Below are 21,692 nucleotides of genomic sequence, written 5' to 3'. Positions count from 1 at the left end.
ATATGCAATTGATTTAGTCTACCCACTGGTGTCAGATGAATTGGACTATCTAGAGCTCCCGTGCGGCTGCATTTTTCTTCTCCTTTCCTGCTGCGTTTTGTTGCCTCTTCATTCACTATTCTTGTACTGTGCTTTTTTAATCTGTTTAATAAAATTTACATTTTATCTTGGTTATTTGCTTTGGTTTCTTTTTGGTGTCTCAATTAATTGTACTGCATTTAGCCTGGTTGTATTTATTTTCCTCCGTTGTGACTATCATGCTTGGGTTTATTACACCATTTATGTATATTATTTATTTAACCCTTGTTGTTTTGGTAAATTTTGGTTATTTGTACAGTATTCTTTTATGTAGACTAAATACCCTCATTATTAACAGCGTTGCAACTTTATGAGACTCAGAGGATCAATGGCTTTTGTATCCATGAGGCACAAATGGGATAATGTCCTTATGGTATCTGGACACCTCCAGACATGGACTGAAAAATGAAACCTTATGCCTCTCAATTATGACATGCAAATTACAAAGAACCTTACCACTGAATGAAGAGCTCAGAGATGATGTTTGATTGCTGTCCTGTTTGAATGAGACACATAATCAACAAGTTATTGGTCTGCATTGTAATTAATTGTAATAATAACTATATCAGAGGTCCCCAGCCTTTCTGACCTTGAGAGCCACATCCAGCTCACAAGCCACAGGTTGTGGACCCCTGAAGTATATACTTAAAAGTATTACCCCAATTTCCACCACACCAAGGCAATCTAGAAGAGCTGTGCAAAGCACCAAAATAGGCACATCTAATGGATGCACCATTTCTTGGGCAGTTGCAGGCTGCTATTTTTAGGCTAGGAAGGACCAAATTACCATAGGTCCTCCCAGCCTGATAATACCAGCCGCCAGTCTGCTTTACATTGGCTGGTTAGCAAAAACATGGTGATACCCAACACCATTTATTTTATTTATTTAAATAATTTTAAAAAATGGTGTGGGTTTCCATTCATTTTTGATAACCGGCAAGGTTAAGCAGACAGACAGCTGAGGGTTGCAGCTCACAGTTGTCTGCTTTAATTCCACTGGTTATCAAAAATAGGTGGGAGACCATGACACTTTTTTGTTTTTCTTTATTCCCTATCTGTTTTTTTTTCTAGGGCAAATGCCCCCATTTTAATTCTTTCTGCAGCCTCCGTGCCCTTGCTTCGAACATTTTACAGCACAGACATTTGTGTCTCCATTGACTTATATGGGGTTTGGGATCTGGGATCAAGTCCAGGTTCCGAACTTTTAAATAAAGTCTTGCTGAACTATGTGAACTCGAACTTCCACGGGTCCACTAATGCCTAGTTCTGATCAGTGTACAGTAGCTGTGAATCCAGCTACAGATGACATAAAACCTTTACTAGAAAACAGTAGCACGGCAAGTGTGTGTGTGTGTTTACTGCCCCTTTCTCACACTCCTTTTTTTTTTTCTCCATAAATGTGTATATGATCCCTTAGTTTAGGTGTTTTTTAGTGTGAATGATGAAATCAAGTGGCACAGGTGGGGTAAAGAAGTGGCTGATAAGTGGAGATAGGAGTATAAAGCCCTGATAAGATTAATGCAATATTTTGATATTTGCTTGTACTATGGATTTCATACAAAGTTTAGATTAACCTCAATATGCAATCATTGGGGCCTCACAATTTTACTTACATCGTTGTTTCCATGAAGTAATTCTGCAGCTGAAGATTTCAGAGGATCTTCTTCAGCTTTGGGCACAGCAGCTTCACTTTCGGGGAGAGGACTTTGCACTAAGCAGAGTAACATGTGGGATTCAACGATGATATCTATGTAGACAGAACGAAGCAATGAATTCTCAGATTTGTAATAGGGGCCATCCAGGTTACACCAAATAATGTTTGCAAGAGGCGGTCCAGACTACACCAAATAATGGTTGCAGGAGGCGGTCCAGACTACACCAAATAATGGTTGCAGGAGGCGGTCCAGACTACACCAAATAATGTTTGCAGGAGGCGATCCAGACTACACCAAATAATGTTTGCAGGAGGCGATCCAGACTACACCAAATAATGTTTGCAGGAGGCGGTCCAGACTACACAATTTGCAGAAGGTGTTCCAGACTACACCAAATGTTTACAAGAGGCGATCCAGACTACACCAAATAATGTTTGCAGAAGGTGTTCCAGACTACACCAAATAATGTTTACAAGAGGCGGACCAGACTACACCAAATAATGTTTGCAGGAGGCGATCCAGACTACACCAAATAATGTTTGCAGGAGGCGGTCCAGACTACACAATTTGCAGAAGGTGTTCCAGACTACACCAAATGTTTACAAGAGGCGATCCAGACTACACCAAATAATGTTTGCAGAAGGTGTTCCAGACTACACCAAATAATGTTTACAAGAGGCGGACCAGACTACACCAAATAATGTTTGCAGGAGGCGGTCCAGACTACACCAAATAATGTTTGCAGGAGGTGGTCCAGACTACACCAAATAATGTTTGCAGGACGCGGTCCAGACGACACCATTTGCAGGAGGCAGTCCAGACTACACCAAGTAATGTTAGCAGGAGGTGGTCCAGACTACACCAAGTAATGTTAGCAGGAGGTGGTCCAGACTACACCAAATAATGTTTGCAGTAGGCGGTCCAGACTACACCAAATAATGTTAGCAGGAGGCGGTCCAGACTACACCAAATAATGTTTGCAGGAGGCGGTCCAGACTACACCAAATAATGTTTGCAGGAGGCGGTCCAGACTACACCAAATAATGTTTGCAGGAGGCGGGCCAGACTACACAGCCAGACTGCTTCTAAGGGTGGGTTCACACGAGTATAAAAGTCATTCAGAAAACTCAGATTATTTCTTTTGTCACATTTAATCCATGTTTACAGCAGATATTAATTTCAATTTACAGTATTCTGTTACAGAATTGCAATGTATCTATAAAAACTACATGCTACATTGTGTCTCTACGGCACATGATTTTTTTTTTTGCGCACTCACACTTGAATGAGTGTCTCACCAGATTTACAGAAGAAACTCGTGCGTGCTACATTTTTTTTCCTCCGTGAACAAAAAAGGCTCTTCTGCACTGCCTCATTGAATAACATTCGTCTGATTGCTGTCCGATTTTTTTTTTTTTTTTTTTTTTTTTTTTAAACACAGCACTCGGACCAAAAATACGTTTGTCTTAATGAACTCTTAAAAGGGTTTTCCCACGAACCAAGTTCGTTTTATTTTAATCAATAAATCTTGGCATAATAATAAATTCCACAATTGGATGTGTTTATAAAAACCTGTTCCTGTGCTGAGATAATCTTCTAAGGTTATTTTATAAGACTATATCAGCACAGGGACATTTTTTTAAAACACATCTAATTGTGGAACTTATTATTACTCCAAGATCTATTGAATAAAATGAATTTTAATATTAACTTTGTTAGCGAGAAACCACCACTTTACGACTGATGACTTACTGGTACATCATCAGTCGTGTCGTGGTAATCGCCGCCGGCTGCTGCAGTAAGCCAACAGTGATCCCTGCACATGTCTATTAATTTGAACAGCAGACATATGGGGATAGCAGGCATGGCTGCATCCGCGATCTACCCATGCCTGCTTGCCACTTAGATCACACTGTCAAAATGCGACAGCCTGATTTAAATGGTAGTGGCAAGAATCCCACTATTCCCTGCCGCCATCGCCGGCCTCGTGACTATCACAGGAAGATGATGGTTGCCATGGTAGCGATGGACCATGTGATGACTCCTGTCACTATCATGACGTACTTCCTGTAAGAGCCAACTCTGATCAAGAGAAATGCACAAGTGATCAGACAGTGGATCCATAAAGTCCCCTAGGGGGACTAGTAAAATTAATAAAAAATGTAAAAAAAAAGTGCTTTAAAATATGACAAAATAAAAAAAATACTAAAAGTATCAAACCCCCCCCCCCTCTCTACGATCACTGAAAGAAACAAGGTTGTATTATGCCATCCGAAAATGTCTATCCCAATGGCTGTGATGTGGCTTGTGGCCTAACGATTTGGCCTACAAAATTTGATTTGTGACCAATTGAAACCCTAGAAATAATATCACAAGAGAAATATATGTAAACTTATGGTTAACCACATATACGCATAGATAGGTCATAAAATTAGGGAATACAGACCAGAGAAACTTGGCCGCTTATTGGCATCCTGGTTCCAGCACCTCTTCATTAGGTCAATCATCTGCTGACATTCCACAGGTGCATCTTCAGAAATGTCCTCCAAAGGTGGCCGCTGCCCGGCTACTACCTTTACTATGACAGACATCATGCTCTGACCTAAAGATACGATCAGAATAACCCATTAGATCTCTTTATACTCTACATTTTCATGTTCTTTATAATTATAGGCTAAACAATCCAAAATATTCTCATTCTCCTACAGTTGTATTAATTTGAACATAAAGTTATTAAACTACCCATGTGTGGCATTTAGAATAACTGTGCTCGAAGCACCACTCCAGCAAGGGGGGGTTTCATGGCTCCAGTGACACTTTAAAATCTTTGCCCCCATTCTTCATAACTTATCCTCTGGCATTTTCATCCTTTTACAGTGCCACTCCAGTCCTGCTTGTGCCATTTTGCACCTGTACTTGTTGACCGGCCGGAATTCAGAAGTTACATCAGAAGATCTCAATAAAAGTCTATAGGGCCATTTACACGGTGCGACATCGCAAACTATGTATCGTCGGGGTCAGGGTGTTTGTGACGCACGTCCGGCGCCATTAGCGACATCACAGTGTGTGATAGCTACAAACGAGCGTTAACGATCAAAATTACTTACCTTATCATTAATCGCTGACGCGTCGTTCTAATCCCAATTATCGTTGCTGTTGCCGGACGCAGGTTGTTGGTCGTTCCTGCGACAGTACACATCGCTATGTGTGACACCGCAGGAATGAGCAACATCCCCGTACCTGCCGCAACCCGCAATGCGGAAGGAAGGAGGTGGGTGGGATGTTACGTCCCGCTCATCTCCGACCCTCCGCTTCTATTGGGCGGCCGCTTAGTGACGCCGCTGTGACGCCGCACGAACCATCCCCTTAGGAGGCGGTTCGCCGTCACAGCGACGTCGCTAGGCAGGTAAGTAGGTGTGATTGGGACCAACGATGTTATGTGCCACGGGCAGCAATTTGCCCGTGACGCACAACCGACAGAGGAGGGTGCTTTCACCAGCGACATCGCTAGCACCCTTATGAGAGCATGAAAGAAGCTCAGATAGACTTGTTTTGAATTATGACCTCCGATGCTCTCCATTAAACACTAGAGCTGCTGGAAGATCACAAATTGCTGAGACTGACTGGAAGCGGCGGTGAAAACAGGTGAAGACACCAAAGAGTAAAGGGTGCTTTACACACTGCAACATCGCTAGCAATTGCTAGCGATGTCGCGAGCGATAGCACCCGCCCCTGTCGCTCCTACGACATGTGGTGATCGCTGCCGTAGCGAACAACATCGATACGGCAGTGTCACACGCACATACCTGATCAGCAACGTCGCTGGAGACACCGAACAATCCCTCCTTCAAGGGGGAGGTGCGTTCGGCGTCACAGCGACATCACAGCGGCGTCACATGGCAGCCGTCCAATAGCAGAGGGGAGGAGATGAGCGGCTGGAACATGCCGCCCACCTCCTTCCTTCCTCATTGCCGGTGGACGCAGGTAAGGAGATGTTCGTCGTTCCTGCAGTGTCACACACAGCGATGTGTCGTGCCGCAGGAACGACGAGCAACCAGCGGTATGCACCACCAATGACATTTTGAAAAGGAGCGATGTGTCAACGTGTGTGATGAGCGATTTTTGACGTTTTTGCGATCGTTGATCGTCGCTCCTTGGTGTCACACGCTGCGATGTCACTAACGGCGCCAGATATGCGTCACTAACGACGTGACCTCGACGATATATCGTTAGCGATGTCGCAGCGTGTAAAGCACCCTTAAGTATAAGACTAAAGGTAGGGGACTTACAATTAAAGCATAACTGCAGAGCCTAAATAAAAAATGCTGGGGTGGTGCTTTTAAACAAAATCTGTTATCAGATTCCTGTTACCTGAACTATGAGCCACATGAATTATAGCCTTGCCTCGTGATTGTAGCCAAGTATGTTTTTGTATGGAACGCTGAGGAGTTTCAGAGTAAACATACTTTAGAAATCCACCTGGGAAGTGTCATGATTGACTCCTGGCTCAGCTGGAGCTGAGCCTTTTTTTTTAGTTTCACTTCTGATGCAGGTCACGTTAGGGGTTAATCCTTTCTGCCTCGTTCTGGAGGTCAGGCTGCTTTATTAGGGCACTGTTTCTCTTGGACTTCGCCAGTGATATTTCTGGCTCTGCTGTGTTCTGCTCTTGAGTGACCTGTTGTCTGCCCTGCCCCCTCCTGACCTCCGTGTTCACCTGACCTGTTAACCACCTCTATTGTTTGTTTCCATCAGTGTCTTTCCCGCTGTCTCCCTGTTCGTTCCTTATCTGTTTACCTTTATTCTGTCTTGTCTTCCCACTCCCCCTCGCTTCTAGGCTCTGATTTCCTGGCTACTGACTATTTGCTTCCCTCTGACTACGTTTAGACTTTGCCATGGTGTACTTACAAGACCTCATGTTGTGACACGGCTTTCTGACGATTCTACTGCCATCTGGTGGGCTTGACTAGCATTACCTCTGCTAGGGAATTCCCTGCTCATACGTTTCCTCCACTTTTACGCCCCCTAGTGGTTTACCAGCTAACTACCTTCTCAGATAGTTTCAGGAATCCTCTCAGTCCCATATTACTGCGCTGTACTGCTATTATACATCTTGGAGTACAGCGTGACAGGAAGTATATGCCTCGGCTGACTATTCCAACCTGTTCCAGTTGATTGACAGGTTCTTCCTATGTTTATACAGAGAGATCTGTCAGTCAAAAGAATCGGGGAGAGGAAAAAATCTTGTCCTTAGCCCACCACACTCATCTACTGATGGATCAGCTCTAAAGATGAGTATATCTGAGTTTCAGAGTTCGTACCAATCACAAACTTTACAAAAAAATAGAGTTCGGATGCTTTACATTTGCAAACCACTTCCGTGAGAATCGCTGTGCTCGGGTACGCTCGGTGCTCAGCCCAGTGCGAGCCACTTGCAGTGTTTGAAAGGTTAGCAGTGGAGGTAACAGCGAGATCCCATGTAGTGTCCGCCAAACAAAAAAATGCAAAAACTCCATCCACCCCAAGAAGTGATCTATTTATGGCTGGCTGCATGTGGGTGGAGACTCGAACTGCCCAATTAGTGACTTCCGTTGGGTTTAGGTCAAGTCTGGGTCTCAAACCCACCCTTATCTATAGTCCAGCTGAACCCACCAAACCGTACTTCCACGGGTTCTATGCCTCTGCCCTTACTTTTTGTCCTTCACTTTGCCTAGACATCCTCTAAAGGGGTTGTCCACTTGTAGGACAACCCCTTCTCATTCCACATGTTTCCCACAGGTAAAATAATAAAGCCTATACTCACCACCCGTACCGGTACTGTTCCAGAGGTGACTGGGCTTAAATGGAGTTGTGATGTCACGCGACCCCTGTGTCCAATCAGCACTGACTTCTGTCTTCCCGCCTTCAGACCAAATGAGTTATGCAACAGGAAGTGACAGCGGCCGCAGCACTCACTTCCTGTTGATTATTCGTTTGGTCCTAAGGGGGATACAGAAGCCGGTGCTGATTGGATGCAAGGCCTTGTGATTTCACAACCCCATGTAAACCCCGGTACCGGGACGGGAGGGAAGTATAGGCTTTATTATTTTACCTGGTGGAAATATGGGGAATCAGAAGGGGTTGTCTTAAGTAATTACTCACATTGTACTTACCTGTCATTATCTAGACAGAGAATTCTGTGATACAACATTGTTCCCTTTGAATGAAGTCTGTAAGCAGAAAATGACTGTTCAAACCAAGCATAGGTCCTGACATGCCCCCAAAAATCAGTATCTTTACACTTCCTTGTTTTTCATTTATCTTGACCCCTTTGTCCTTGATTAATCGTACTGGCTTCACAAAGTAGAGAAGAATGAAGAATATGTGTGTAGTATATAAGGTGCACTATGCCCCTTTGCTTGATGTGAAAAGGAGACAGTTGCACTCTAGTGCTAAGACATGTGTAATAATGAATATGGGAATATAGACATGCATTACTGCTATGAAAAAACATGCAAAAATTGAGATAATTAGCACATAAAAATGGCCAGTTTTATGTGAGCCCAACAGCCAATGGCAAGGTGACCTTTTTTTGTTGGGTCCCTATCAACTTAATGCCTCTCTGGGTTGAAAAAAACTACTAGTTATGGACAGATAGTAACCTAAAAAGGAGAATTAAAATTGCCTGAGGCTGAAGAGCAGGAGTGCTCAATCAGAAGGCATGACCCTGTAATCTAAGAGACTGATGGCACATCCTGTCTTTCTAATCTGAACAGGTGCAAATTGAATATGAAACATAGTAAGAAAAAGGAGACAGCTGCACTCTGTAGTGCTAAGATATGTGGAAAAATGAATATGGGAATATAGACATGCATTACTACTATGAAAAACCATGTAAAAATTGAGATACTTAGCGCACAAGCGCACAAAATTGGCCAGATTTTATGTGAGCCCAACAGCCAACGTCAAGGCGACCTTTTTTTGTTGGGTCCCTACCAAACTAATGACTCTCTTTGGGTTAAAAAACCTACAATTTATGGACAGATAGGAAACTGTAAATTGAGAATTAAAATAACCTAAAGCTGAAGGGCAGGAGTGCTCAATCAGAAGGCATGACCCTGAGCTTGGTCTGAACAGTCATTTGGCACTAATAGGCCACCTTTCAGAACACCAGGAACTTACTAACAAAATTCCAGGAAAAGCAAAAAGGAAATCAATATTCTGAACAGTAAGAGCTGAAATTTTTCACCCCTGTTCTCTAGACAACGTACCTTCCAATCGTAAAATAATTACACAGTCTTTATTTTCTCTTTGTGCCCCTTCCAACTATTTCATTTCACGCATTTGCTGTATATTTGCAAGCAATCCAATTTCCATTTAGGCGGACACATTGCAAAAAATTTAAATTTTGACATAAAAGGCGTAAAAAGCAGATTTACCTATGAAAGGCTTTTTCTGAGTCAGAAGCTCCCAGATAACAATGGAATAGCTGAAAAGAAAGAAAACACAAACAATAAACATTCCATGTTTGACAGCGACGGGATTTTTCTGCTTTGTGCCCTATTTACGCTTTTCAGAATAGTTCAGTTATCTCAAGTATTTCCAGCTGAGACGCAAAATACAAATTGGTGATTTATCGATGAAGGAAACTGATTTAGAGGACAATCATTCGAGCCCATAGGTGAAGTATGAAAAAGGAGACTATCGGATAAACAAAGGCAATGGGGTAATTTAGTCAGGAAGCAATGGAACTAATGAAGAAAAAAAAATCTTTAAATTATGGGAAAAAAACATTGAGGCTGATAGTGTTCTGAAGGGGATAGAGGATAGCCTGTCCTCTGTCCCTACATTATACTCTGGTCCTCAAACTCCAGGACTCTATAATGACCATTCACTGGCTGTTGTGATCCTTTATCAATAACCGGCATCTAAGGGGAAAGGTTTCTTCTTCTGGAGAGTGAAATTCCTAGACCGCCAGTGTAAGGAGACTTATAAGCCATACAATGCTCATCTGGGAAATTAAATAAGCAAATTGACTCTTCAGAGAGAAAGAGGACTTGAACTGTAGTGTCAGCTATTGGAAGTAGCAATCCTAAAAGTCAATATCGACCCTTTAAGGAGCCTTGTCATATGACTTAGGATATAAGCCAAACAAGAATCTCAATTTGCAGTTCAGAGTATAGCCCCTTGCCAGTGAAAAGTATGAGATCTGATTTGGCTAGGTGACACAAGGAGGAAACTTACCACTAAGATCACAGTCCTAGCCTCTCACCTAGTCAAATAAGAATTGAGATTTTGGTTTGGCTTGTATCCTAAGTCATATTGTCACGGGTGTGTCATGGGTGACACAGTAATGTGGTTTCTGGCCATAGAAGGTCACAGCGTTTGCCTGCGCAGAATGCTACCTGACTTTCCATTGTTCCTACTGTCAGTATTCATTGGTATAGATAGCTTTCCTGCTGGATTCATCTCTCCCCCTTTCGGACACAGCAGGAGCTCGTCTTCCACCCAGCTGCTGATCTTCAGCATTCTTTTGGTGCCTAAATACTCCTTCATTCCTTGGACTGGTGCTGGTGATATTTTTCAATTCATTCAAGCCTTGGTTGCAAGCAGGTGGTTTGTACTCCTCAGTGTTATCGTTGTTGAACTTCTACCTGTGTCATCTGTGGATAAGTAGTTCATGCATTTTCCCCCGTGTGTCCTCCTTGTGTCATCTGTAGTGTTTAGTGGGGTTGACGAAGAGCTCATCCCATCTGTTCCCTATTTAGGGCCCAGCACTAGGGATACCTAGAGTCAGTTATCCGGCTCAGCACAAAGGTGCGGAATCTATCTAGGGTGGTGTGGAACGCCAGGGACCAGCTGTAGGGATACCTAGGGTCAGGTATCCAGCTCAGCACATAGATGCGGAACATATCTAGGGTGGTGAGGCACCCCAGGGACCAGCAGTAGGGATATCTAGGGTTAGGTATCCGGCTCAGCATATAGGTGCAGAACCTATTTAGCGTGGTGAGGGACCCCAGGGACCAGCAGTAGGTTGTGCCAGAGGTCACCATCTTCCCTTTCCCTAGACACAGGGACGTATCCAACACACAAGGACATACATAGACTTGAAATAGACCGATTACGATTGTTCCAACTGGCCAATTGGTCCCTCTAGAAGTTAATATGTCACTTATCCATGATACGGATTCTCAAAGTGTTAAAATGTATCTACCTAAAAAAAAAGTGGCAAAAAGTTCCAAAATTGATCATGACTTCTCTTGGAATAATTTATAGGGTTGAGGGAATATGACTGATCAGGAGGTTCATAAATCCAAAAGGTTGAAGGAGTTGTTGTCTTCATAACCTCAAAGGAGTAGACATGCCAAGAAAGTAGTGTTGTGATCAGTGGAAATTGGCGGATCTTCGGGGTAAGCTCAGATTCTGAAAATTCAAAAATATTTGTGTACAAAACACACTTTAGTATGCCCAAGGTGAGATTGTTTCACGCGCCCGGCCAGGTCTATTATTTTTTCTTTCTTTCCTGAAGTCCTACACTGAAAATATTATTGACAAAATTTCCTGTTTAAGCAGAATATACTGGATACGGCTTGAGCGCAACAACCAAATTCTGGAATCCAGTGATATCATTTCTGAAATACCAGTTGTATCTACATTTCTAGGATTACAATAGGAATGTGTTTGGTCCTTATATCCAACATGACTTTGCTATATTTCAGCCCAGTATTCGACCTCAGTTGTTTAACCCTAGTGTTGTCTCAGAATATGCCCTTTACTTACTGTAAAAAGATTTTTCCATGTAGCACTTTTACAAAAGATACATAAATGATCAGTCGGGGTCCTGCTGTTGAAACCTCTATAGACCCCGAGAATGGGAGGCCCAAAGTCCTCAGTTTGAGTGAAGCAGTAGTGAGCATGTGCGAAAACCACTTTTATAGACAGGTAGTGGTCACACATGCTCACTACCACTCTATTCACAGCGAGGACCCCCGTTTTCATAATTGGTGGAAAGCCCAGTATTAGGACCTCTAACAACCATAGTGCCATGCGGTGTTCAGGTCCAGATTTATTAGGTGTCATGGCAGTGTGAAGCCCCACAGGTGTTGTGTCGGTGCATTACCTTCAGGGACTCCACTCAGCTGGATCTGGTCACAGGTAGGAGATCTTCTTCTTGTCGTTTGTCGTGACGCCACTCTCAGATTTGCGGTCAGTGGGGACCGCCACTGCAGGTTAAGGGATGCCTGGGGCTGATGGTGGGTGCAGCCAGTTGTAGTAGCCTCCTGAGAGTGAGGCAAGCCCCAGGGCCCTGTGTAGGTGCGTAGAACCACAAGGCGCAGAATAACTCCACACACGCAGAATGTCTTTCAGGGTTTTTACTCACAGTTGATGGCAGGGTGAGTAACCCGGGCGTAGCTGGGATGAACCAGGCTGGAACCAGGTATCCTTCAGGCTGACTTGTGAGGGTGACTACTAACTCGCCTTCCTTAGCCCTTGGTGGTTTGGGGTAACCCCGACTTTGAGTCCCTATGGGGGTCACCCAGGGAAGATGCTGAAGCCTCTCTCCCCTTCGTTTGCCGTGTGCTTGTCGCCTGGGCCAGATCACTCCAGCTTCTTGCCTCCTGTGACCTATGGGCCCTAACTGTGGCTACGTGGCTGCGGCTTTTGTGGTGTTGTGGCGTGGGCTTTGAGAGCCCCACACCGGCAGGTTTAGCAAAAGAAAGCTGGATCTATCTCCGCTTCGGGATCTGCCGCCCGTTTGGGCCTGGTACTCTCTAGCAGTCTCCTTACTTCCCACTCCGTTGCTCTCTCTCTAGCTGAAGATGGGTTTCGGGTAGCACTCCTAGTTGACCGTTCTCCCCCGTCGGTAGCCACTGCGCGGACGCTGTCAGACTACAGCAGCCCAGGGGAAGGGGTCAGCTCTCCTCGGAGCTCCCTGGACTCTGCTCTGAACCGGCTCACATCTGGGACCTTCACTGCTGCTCCTGTCTGAGCTTCACTTTCCTGCTCCTCACTCCTCCACACTCTGCTGCAGACTCTAGACTGTTTACTCCTCCTTCTCTTTTCCCTTTTGTGCCTGCCTACGCCACCTAGCAACCAGATTCTCTTACCACACCCCTTGAGAGGAGATGGAGGCTTTTGGCCCCCTCCACTATTCCAGTGGAGGTCAAGGCTTTTCCCCCTCCTGGGATCCCCAGGGGTCCTCTCATGGGTACATGTGTGAGACCTGATCACTATGCGCCTGTGTTCCACACCCCGGTCAGCCTTCTGGATTACCTGTATTGTACTGTCCCCAGCATGGGTGCAGTACTCAGTGGTGCCTGACCAGGTCAGGGGCGCCACAGCAGCATCGGGCTCTGTTCACACTGCAGAGCCGAACAGGCAACCTGATGTCTCCTAGTTGTTCACCCAGAGCTGGGCATCGGCTGTTTCATGTGCACTGTTCCTCAGTCCTGCAGGAGTTAATTCCTGGTGACCTGGGGAATTCTGTTCGGAGATCAGGTTGCCAATTTCCAATCAGTCCTCTACTTCCTATATAAGATCCTAGATCTCACTACTCAGTGCCGATTATAGCTTCTGCTCCAAGCGATACCGGTTTTACTGGTGAACCTGTCAATGGGGATGTTTGTTGCGATATTGAGTGGTGTGAACGTTCCCATAGTGTGCGTTTACTTCCTACCTTTTTCTTTATCCCCCTGTACACATATTGTCTCTCCTGCATGTGTTGAGTGTAGTGTGTATGAGTTTCCCTTCTCCCTTGTCTGTCTCATTTTGTGGGGTCTTATTAGGTTTTCCGGCCTGCCCGAGGGTGAGGGACAGGGGGAGTAAGATCAGGGCCTGGTTAGGAGTTAGAGCCATGCTGGGGGCTTGGACCTGACTACCATGAAGCCTACCTCCAAGATAATGACAGCACAGATTCTCAAGCCTGAGGGCCAGCCTACGGGCCCCTGATCTATCACTACCTACTCTGTGATATTGATTGATCACTTATCCTATGAGCAAGTGTTGATTATATAGAACAAAAAAGACTTGTTCAAACCTCCAATGCTGGTGATCTTATTTGCTCTGGTGCCTCAATGATGGTTTGTCGTAGTTGCTTGTGAGTGCTACAGTCAATCAATGTCTTCAACAGTACAAACATAGCCACTTAGGTCAATGATTGACAACATGTGTGCCAGCTCATCATTGCTCTGGAGTAACTGGTGGGGACTAGAGATGAGCGGATTCATGGAAGGTCAGTTCAGCTGGTCCAGCCGGAATTTGGATAAAGTTCCATTCTGGACCCAAACTTGACCTGAACCTCATTGGAAGTCACAGATTGAGCAGTTTGGGTCTCCACCCACATTCAGCCACCCATAAACACATCACTTCTTGGCGAGGGAGGGCAGGGTTTTTCTTTTTTTGGAACACACTACATCTGATCACGTTGTTGTTACCCCCAGTGTGTTCCAATGAAACACTGCAAGCGGCTCTCATTGGGCCAAGCACCGAGCGTACCTGAGCACACTGATGCTCGCTCGAGTGGTTTGCATATGTAAGGCTCCCGAATTCCAAACTCAAACACTGATTTATTTTGTATAGTCTGTGTTTAATACAAGCACTGAACTATCACATTGGGGTTCACTCATCTATAGTGGGTACCACTGGAATCCTACACTGTAGCCATGAGGAGTATAAGAAAGGGAGTATTGAGTATTTTTCAATCTTATTAACTTTTATACACTTAGGCAACTTTTTAAAAAAAATCCCAGGCACCCCCTTTAATAATGTTGCTTTTATTTTTTGGTCATTGGGTTGGCACCGTACCTGTACACATCATATTTAGTTCCTGGCATCCTACTACTCTCCAAAAACACCTCCGGAGGGATGTAGCTTAGGGTCCCTTTGATCGCCGATCTTTCTATATATTCCTGCCGAGTTGAGTTTTCTTTCCACTTAGAAAGACCAAAATCGGAAATCTGGAAGAGAGTAAAATCCTCAATATAGTCACACCCAAACCATCTGAAATCCGATTGATTAGTATTTTCTTTTGACTTTTTTGTAGACCTGCATTCATAGAAATGTCACACTTTATGGCAAAAAGATAATCGCCGCCTTTCTTGTAATTTTTAAGTTTTGATGTAGGTTCTTAAAAAACACACCGTGTAATAAATGGAGCAAAACATTGATAAATTTGGCTTTGGTATTTACAACAATGAAGTGTCTCAATTTAAAAACAAGTTTTGGTGTAATTGCTATGATAAATATCTCCCAGTGTTCGGAAAACACAAGTAGATCCCTTGTCTTCGGAAAACACAAGTAGATCGCTTGTCTCTTCCTGGATAATTCCTTTGAAAGAAATTTTCAATGCATTTAAAATACAAAAAGAGATAGTTGGTAACTTTTTCATTGATGCGGGTCCGTGCGCTGAACCCTCACCAATCGGCAGATCCTCATTATTATGGAGCACTGTTCATGTGCGACCTGCACTCCATTCTTTTCTATGGGCAGTCAAGCATGGCACTCGGCTTTTTTTGGCAACCTGATTCAGAATTTATGAAGGAACGGTTGTGGCTAAATCCCAGTGGCTAGAAGGACCTTTGGGCCTGACCAACTTGGTTAGTGGACATGACCGGCTTGGTGGGTGAGGTAGTGATGTTTCCTTCAATCCACCATAATCTTTCCCCAAATCTTACTCCAGATCCCTGCTTCTATTATTAATAGCTCTAAGCTCACATGGACTTAGAAAAATGTTGCTTCCTGGTATCAGCTATGTTGACGTCACATGGGCATGACGTCATCAGAGGTCCCTCAGTCCACTGGGATTTAGCCGTTAACATGAAGGAACAGATGGATGTCCAATATGTGCTTCAATTTTGTAACCGGGATAAAAGTTCCCATTTGGGGTAAAAAATTCTCCGTTCTTCCAATCATTGCAAATTCGAAGAGTTGGGCATTCACTGGTCAGGAAGTCATCACCCATCCTGTAGATAAAGGATACCTAATTTTCTGCGGACAATGTCTATAACGTTACCCTTCTATCGATTTTATATAGAGACATACAGAGTTTATTTCCCAGCCAGAGCTCTGGAATACCTAGGACTTCACAGCCCAAGCTCACGTCCCCATGCCTATCATGACAGCAGGAAGAAAAGAATAGCAGCCCCAAATTCAGGAGAACACCGGCATTTACACCAGGATGGAAAATTACATATTAATGGAACGTGGAGGTTTTTAATATCTGAGCAGTTAAACCACCAAATACGTGATCCTTAATATTGTTTGCAGAAGCTTTTAAGGAAATATACATTCATGATGTATACAGTATAGGGTACAATATAGTGTGGCGCCCCTGAGGCTTCAGTCGCCACAGATTTATTGCACCTTATTTTAGGTGTGATATTCACCTCAGGTAAGGAGGAGGTTAATCACCGGAGTTCCACATTCACACTTTACATATAGCTTAGGAGCCTTCTCTCTGGGGAGCTGTGCTAGGGTAGGCAGGGGGTGGCCATCACGAAGCATGGGAATTCTCCGGTCACTAGGACAGCCACCTGGGGGGCAGGTTCCACTTGGGGTAGAAGAGGAGCATCACACACAATCACTAGTCAGTCTACCCGGGACATTAGTTCTGGGGACACGACATTACTTCCTTCTCTCTTCACAGGACCTGGGATCTCAACCCAGGTGCCTTACAGCTACAAGGACCACTCTGACAAGGGACTTTCTTCTTCTTTTCCACACCGGTGACTTCTCCTAAATTACCCGAGTCCGACGGAGCCCATCACAGCAAGTGACCGGTACTACTCGGGTGAGCGGCACAACACATAGAGTGAGTAAACAACCTGGGACCGCAGCCATAGACTGTCTCTTGATTCCCGGTGCCCGCCATTACTACTCCACCTGTGGGGACCGATACCATCCGCCCCGGAGGACATCAGCGGAAGCGGCGGCTCATTCCCTGGCCGCATACCACAGGTGGCGTCACGACAAACACCTCACTACTACCCTGATCATCCTTCCCCAGCCATCTCCTGTAGGCCTCGGGGCAACGGAGCTGGGCTAGGCCTCCCGTTACCACGACAGTCGCCGGCCCGGCGACGAGTAGGTTAGCTGCCTGCCCCGTGGGGCGCTACAATAGCACAGAGAGATCTTATAGTAGGAAACTTGTGGATTACCATATAGGCTCCATGATCTGCCTAAATGTGGCGCCATATAAAAAAAAAAGCAACAAACCATGACTTCAATATAATTGTATCAAATATTAAGATTTATTTCTATTTTTTATTATTTGTCCTTTTTGACTTTTTTTTCCAATTACTCAAGGCCGCCATGCCATTTAATTAACATTGGGCGGGTGTTTAGACTGTAAAGTAAGAGTGTGCGTTTTACTTGACACCGCAAGTTAAATAACTTAATTAATCAATATCAATCTCATTCATCAATACTCCGCGCTCTGGGAAGTAATAAACAACCTAACGAATGTGGATGCGAGCGGCTCCCCCACCGGCGTGCGTAATGTAGTAGCCAGTCAGATATAATTAAAGTCAACAGAACTGGAACATTTTATTTCGCTTGTGACAAAACTGATAAATGACGGATACCTATGGTGCGTGCGTCCCATAGTGGTCCCCTTCCCTTGTCAACGGTTTTTCATTCTTGTTCTGAAGTCACAAAACGTTTTAGATCATATATTTTTTAAAGGGATATCCTGAATTTATTAAAAAGGGGCCTGATATTTTCTAGAAACAGCGCCACCCTTGAGCTCAGGTTGTGTCTGGTATTGCAGCTCATTCCAATTCAAGTAAAGGGTGCGACATCGCTAGCAATGTCGTGCGAGATAGCACCCGCCCCTGTCGTTGGTGTGATATTTGGTGATCACTGCCGTAGCGAACATTATCGCTACGGCAGCGTCACACACACATACCTGTTCAGCGACGTCGCTGTGACCGCCGAACAATCCCTCCTTCAAGGGGGAGGTGCGTTCAGCGTCACAGCGACGTCACTAAGCGGCCGCCCAATAGCAGAGAAGGGGCGGAGATGAGCGGCTGGAAAATGCCGCCCACCTCCTTCTTTCCTCATTGCTGGTGGACGCAGGTAAGGAGATGTTCGTCTTTCCTGCGGTGTCACACATAGCGATGTGTGGTACCGCAGGAGTGACGAACAACCAGCGGCGTGCACCACCAACGATATTTCGTAAAGGAGCGACGTCTTAACGATCAACAATTTTTGACGTTGATCGTTGCTCCTTGGTGTCACACGCTGTGATGACGGTAACGACGCCGGATGTGCGTCACTAACGACGTGACCCCGACGATATATCGTTAGTGATGTTGCAGCGTGTAAATGGCCCTTAAGAGCTAAAAATTAGACACAGATACATGTATCAAAAATAATATAATTTGTGACAATCTTTAGTGGAATTAATTAATCTTTGCCGCTCATTTTTCAAATGTTGAAACTTAAAGGGAACCTGTCAGAAGATTTGGCGACTATAAGCTGCGGCCACCACCAGTGGGCTCTTATATGCAGTATTATAACATGCTGTATTTAAGAGCCCAGGCCGCTGTGTAGAACATAAAAATCACTTTATAATACTCACCTAAACGGTCGGTGCAGACTGGTCAGATAGGTGTCTTTGTTCTCCGGGTCCAGCGCCTCCTCTTTTGGCCATCTTTGTTCTCCTTCTTTTGAAGCCTGGGTGCATGACGCGTCCTACATCATCCACACTCACCACCATTGAGGTCCTGCGGAGGCGCACTTTGATCTGCCCTGAGGAGAGCAAATCAAAGTATTGTAGTGCGCATACACAGGACCTCAATGCCGGCTAGTGTGTATGACGTAGGATGCGTCATGCACCCAGGCTTCAGAAGAAGGAGAACAAAGATGGCAGAAAGAGGAGGTGCCGGTACTGGAGAAAGGAGCCACCCATAGGACCAATCTGCACCGCACTGACAGTTTAGGTGACTATTATAAAATCATTTTTACGTTCTACACAGCGGCCTGGGCTCTTATATACAGTATTCTAACATGCTGTATATAAGAGCCCACTGGTGATGGCCGCAGCTTATAGGCACCAAATCGGGTGACAGGTTCCCTTTAAAGAGGACCATCCACCAGGATTTTCCTATATAAACCTAAAGCCAGGGCTGTACTGGCGCTATCATGCTGATTCTATACATACCTTTTAGTTATGAGATCAGATGTATACTTCTGAAATACAGGCAAGTAAAGTTTGGGAAATGCACTGTTATTTGATTAATAGCAGCTACAGAATATCTAATAGGTGGGTCGGTCGGTTTTGCTAGTTATTCCTGCCCCTGTCTGCTGCCTGTCCTTCCTTCCCCCTCTCCTCCCTCCTTCCTCCCTCTTTAATAACAGAGACACGGGGAGGAAGGACAGGCAGCAGACAGGGGCGGGAATAACTAGCAAAATCCGACCCACCTATTAGATGTTCTGTTGCACCTATCAATTGTATAACAGTGCATTGCACAAACTTTACTTGCCTGTATTTCAGAAACTATACATCTGATCTCACAGTTAAAGGTATGTATAGAATCAGCATGATAGCGCCAGTATAGCACTGGATTTAGTTTATATAGGAAAATCCTGGTGGTTGGTCCTCTTTAAGGTTCCACATTTGAAAAATGAGTGGCAAATTTGACACTAAGTACGCCAACGCAACTATTTAAACATGGTCGCACACTTTCCATTGTAAGAGAAAACCCTTAGGGGTACTTTGCACGCTGTGACATCGCTAGCCGATGCTGCGATGCCGAGCGCGATAGTCCCCGCCCCCATTGCACATGCAATCTCTTGTGATAGCTGCTGTAGCGAACATTATCGCTACGGCAGCTTCACACGCACTTACCTGCCCTGTGACGTCGCTATGGCCGGCGACCCGCCTCCTTACTAAGGGGGCGGGTCATGCGGCGTCATAGCGACGTCACACGGCAAGCGGACAATAAAAGCGGAGGGGCGGAGATGAGCGGGACGTAAACATCCCGCCCACCTTCTCCCTTCCGCATAGCTGGTGGAGGCAGGTAAGGAGATGTTCCTCGCTCCTGCAGCTTAACACACAGCGATATGTGCTGCCGCAGGAGCGAGGAACAACATTGTAACATCGGTCGTTCCAAAATTATGGAAATGACCGACGCTAGACAGATCGCCGATTTACGACGCTTTTGCGATTGTAAATTGGCGCAACTAGGCTTTACACATTGCAAAATCGTTACCGGCGCCGGATGTGCGTCACTTTCAATTTGACCCCGACGATATCGCAGTAGCGATGTCGCAACGTGCAAAGTACCCCTTAGACTATTGACTCAAATGTCACAAGTCAATTCAAAATTTTGGTCCAAATTGTGACTTTTAATTGGTGCATTTCCGAATGTTAGGCGGGCTTTGCACACTACGACATCGCATGTGCGATGTCGGTGGGGTCAAATTGAAAATGACGTACTTCCGGCATCGCAGGCGACATCGTAGTGTGTAAAGGTTAGATGATACGATTAACGAGAGCAAAAGCGTCGTAATCGTATCATCGGTGCAGCGTCGGTGTAATCCATAATTACGCTGACGTGACGATCCGATGTTGTTCCTCGTTCCTGCGGCAGCACACATCGCTGTGTGTGAAGCCGCAGGAGCGAGGAACATCTACCGGCGTCACTGCGGCTTCCGTAGGATATGCGGAAGGAAGGAGATGGGCGGGATGTTTACATCCCGCTCATCTCCGCTCCTATTGGCCGCCTGCCGTGTGACGTCGCTGTGACGCCGCACGACCTGCCCCCTTTATAAGGAGGCGGGTCGCCGGCCAGAGCGACGTCCCAGGACAGGTGAGTGCATGTGAAGCTGCCTTAGCGATAATGTTCGCTACGGCAGCTATCACAAGGATATCACTGCTGCAACGGGGGCGGGGACTATCGCGTGCGGCATCGCAGCATCGGCTTGCAATGTCGCAGCGTGCAAAGTGCCCCTTAGAAAGGAGCAGGAGATTAACGTGCCAAATGTCCCACGTTAATGTAGAATGTTGCACAAATTGTGACTTTTTATGCAGGTTAAAGATAGTTGCAACTTGATTATGTGATTTTTTTTTTCTTATTACTTTATTTGGAAATGCATTCATAAATATGTCATATTTTATGCCAAAAGGATAAACACCAATTTCCTTGTCATTGTTAGGTTTTACTTTGATCATAAAAAATGGTTAAATTAATGGAATAAAACATTGATATATGTGACTAAAGCCCGCTTTACACGCTGCAATGTATCTTACAATGTGTCGGCGGGGTCACGTTGTAAGTGACGCACATCCAGCATTGTAAGGTACATTGCAGTGTGTGACAGGTACGTGCGATTGCGATTGAATCGTAAAACGTTCATCGTATACACATCGTACCTTTCTCTAGAATTGCAGGTCAGATTGTTCATCGTACCCGGGGTAGCACACATTGCAGTGTGTGACACCCCGGGAACGATGAACAGATCTTACCTACGTCCTGCGGCTCCCGCCGGCAATGCGGAAGGAAGGTGGTGGGCGGGATGTTTACGTCCCGCTCAGCTCCGCCCCTCCGCTTTTATTAGCCGGCTGCCGCGTGACGTCGATGTGACGCCGAACGTCCCTCCCTCTCCAGGAAGTGGATGTTCGCCGCCCACATCGAGGTCGCATGGTAGGTAAGTACGTGTGACGGGGGTTAATCATTTGTGCAGCACGGTCAACAAATTGAACGTGCCACACATACGATGAGGGCGTTGCAAATCGCATACGATATCGTATGCGAAATTGCAACATGTAAAGCAGGCTTTATGCATTTGCAACAATAAAATGTCCCAATTTGCCCAGAATTTTGGTGCAAATATTACAATACATGTCTCCCAGTATTCGGGAAAGACAAGGAGATCCTTTGTCTCATACTGGATTATTCCTTTGAACTACATTTCCTCCCATGTCTTCAGTCTTTAGGTCTCGAGAGCAGCCCTGCGCTTTCTATACTCCCACACCACCTT

General features: G+C 45.2%; 1 protein-coding gene across 1 annotated transcript in view; it reads right to left on the bottom strand.

Moving 5' to 3' along the window:
- The window catches only part of ANKK1 (ankyrin repeat and kinase domain containing 1), an 85,293-nt gene that overhangs the window by 6,985 nt on the left and 56,616 nt on the right, over nucleotides 1–21,692 (bottom strand). The window contains exons 3-7 of the mRNA XM_075329095.1: nucleotides 14,514–14,665; nucleotides 9,149–9,198; nucleotides 4,180–4,335; nucleotides 1,692–1,825; nucleotides 535–574 (exon numbers count right to left, since the gene is read on the bottom strand). Coding sequence (XP_075185210.1) covers nucleotides 535–574; nucleotides 1,692–1,825; nucleotides 4,180–4,335; nucleotides 9,149–9,198; nucleotides 14,514–14,665 — 532 coding nt within the window. The remainder of the gene's footprint in view (nucleotides 1–534; nucleotides 575–1,691; nucleotides 1,826–4,179; nucleotides 4,336–9,148; nucleotides 9,199–14,513; nucleotides 14,666–21,692) is intronic.

Source organism: Anomaloglossus baeobatrachus, chromosome 11 (assembly GCF_048569485.1).
Source record: "Anomaloglossus baeobatrachus isolate aAnoBae1 chromosome 11, aAnoBae1.hap1, whole genome shotgun sequence".
Lineage (NCBI taxonomy): Eukaryota > Metazoa > Chordata > Amphibia > Anura > Aromobatidae > Anomaloglossus > Anomaloglossus baeobatrachus.
This window is presented reverse-complemented; position numbering and strand designations above follow the sequence as displayed.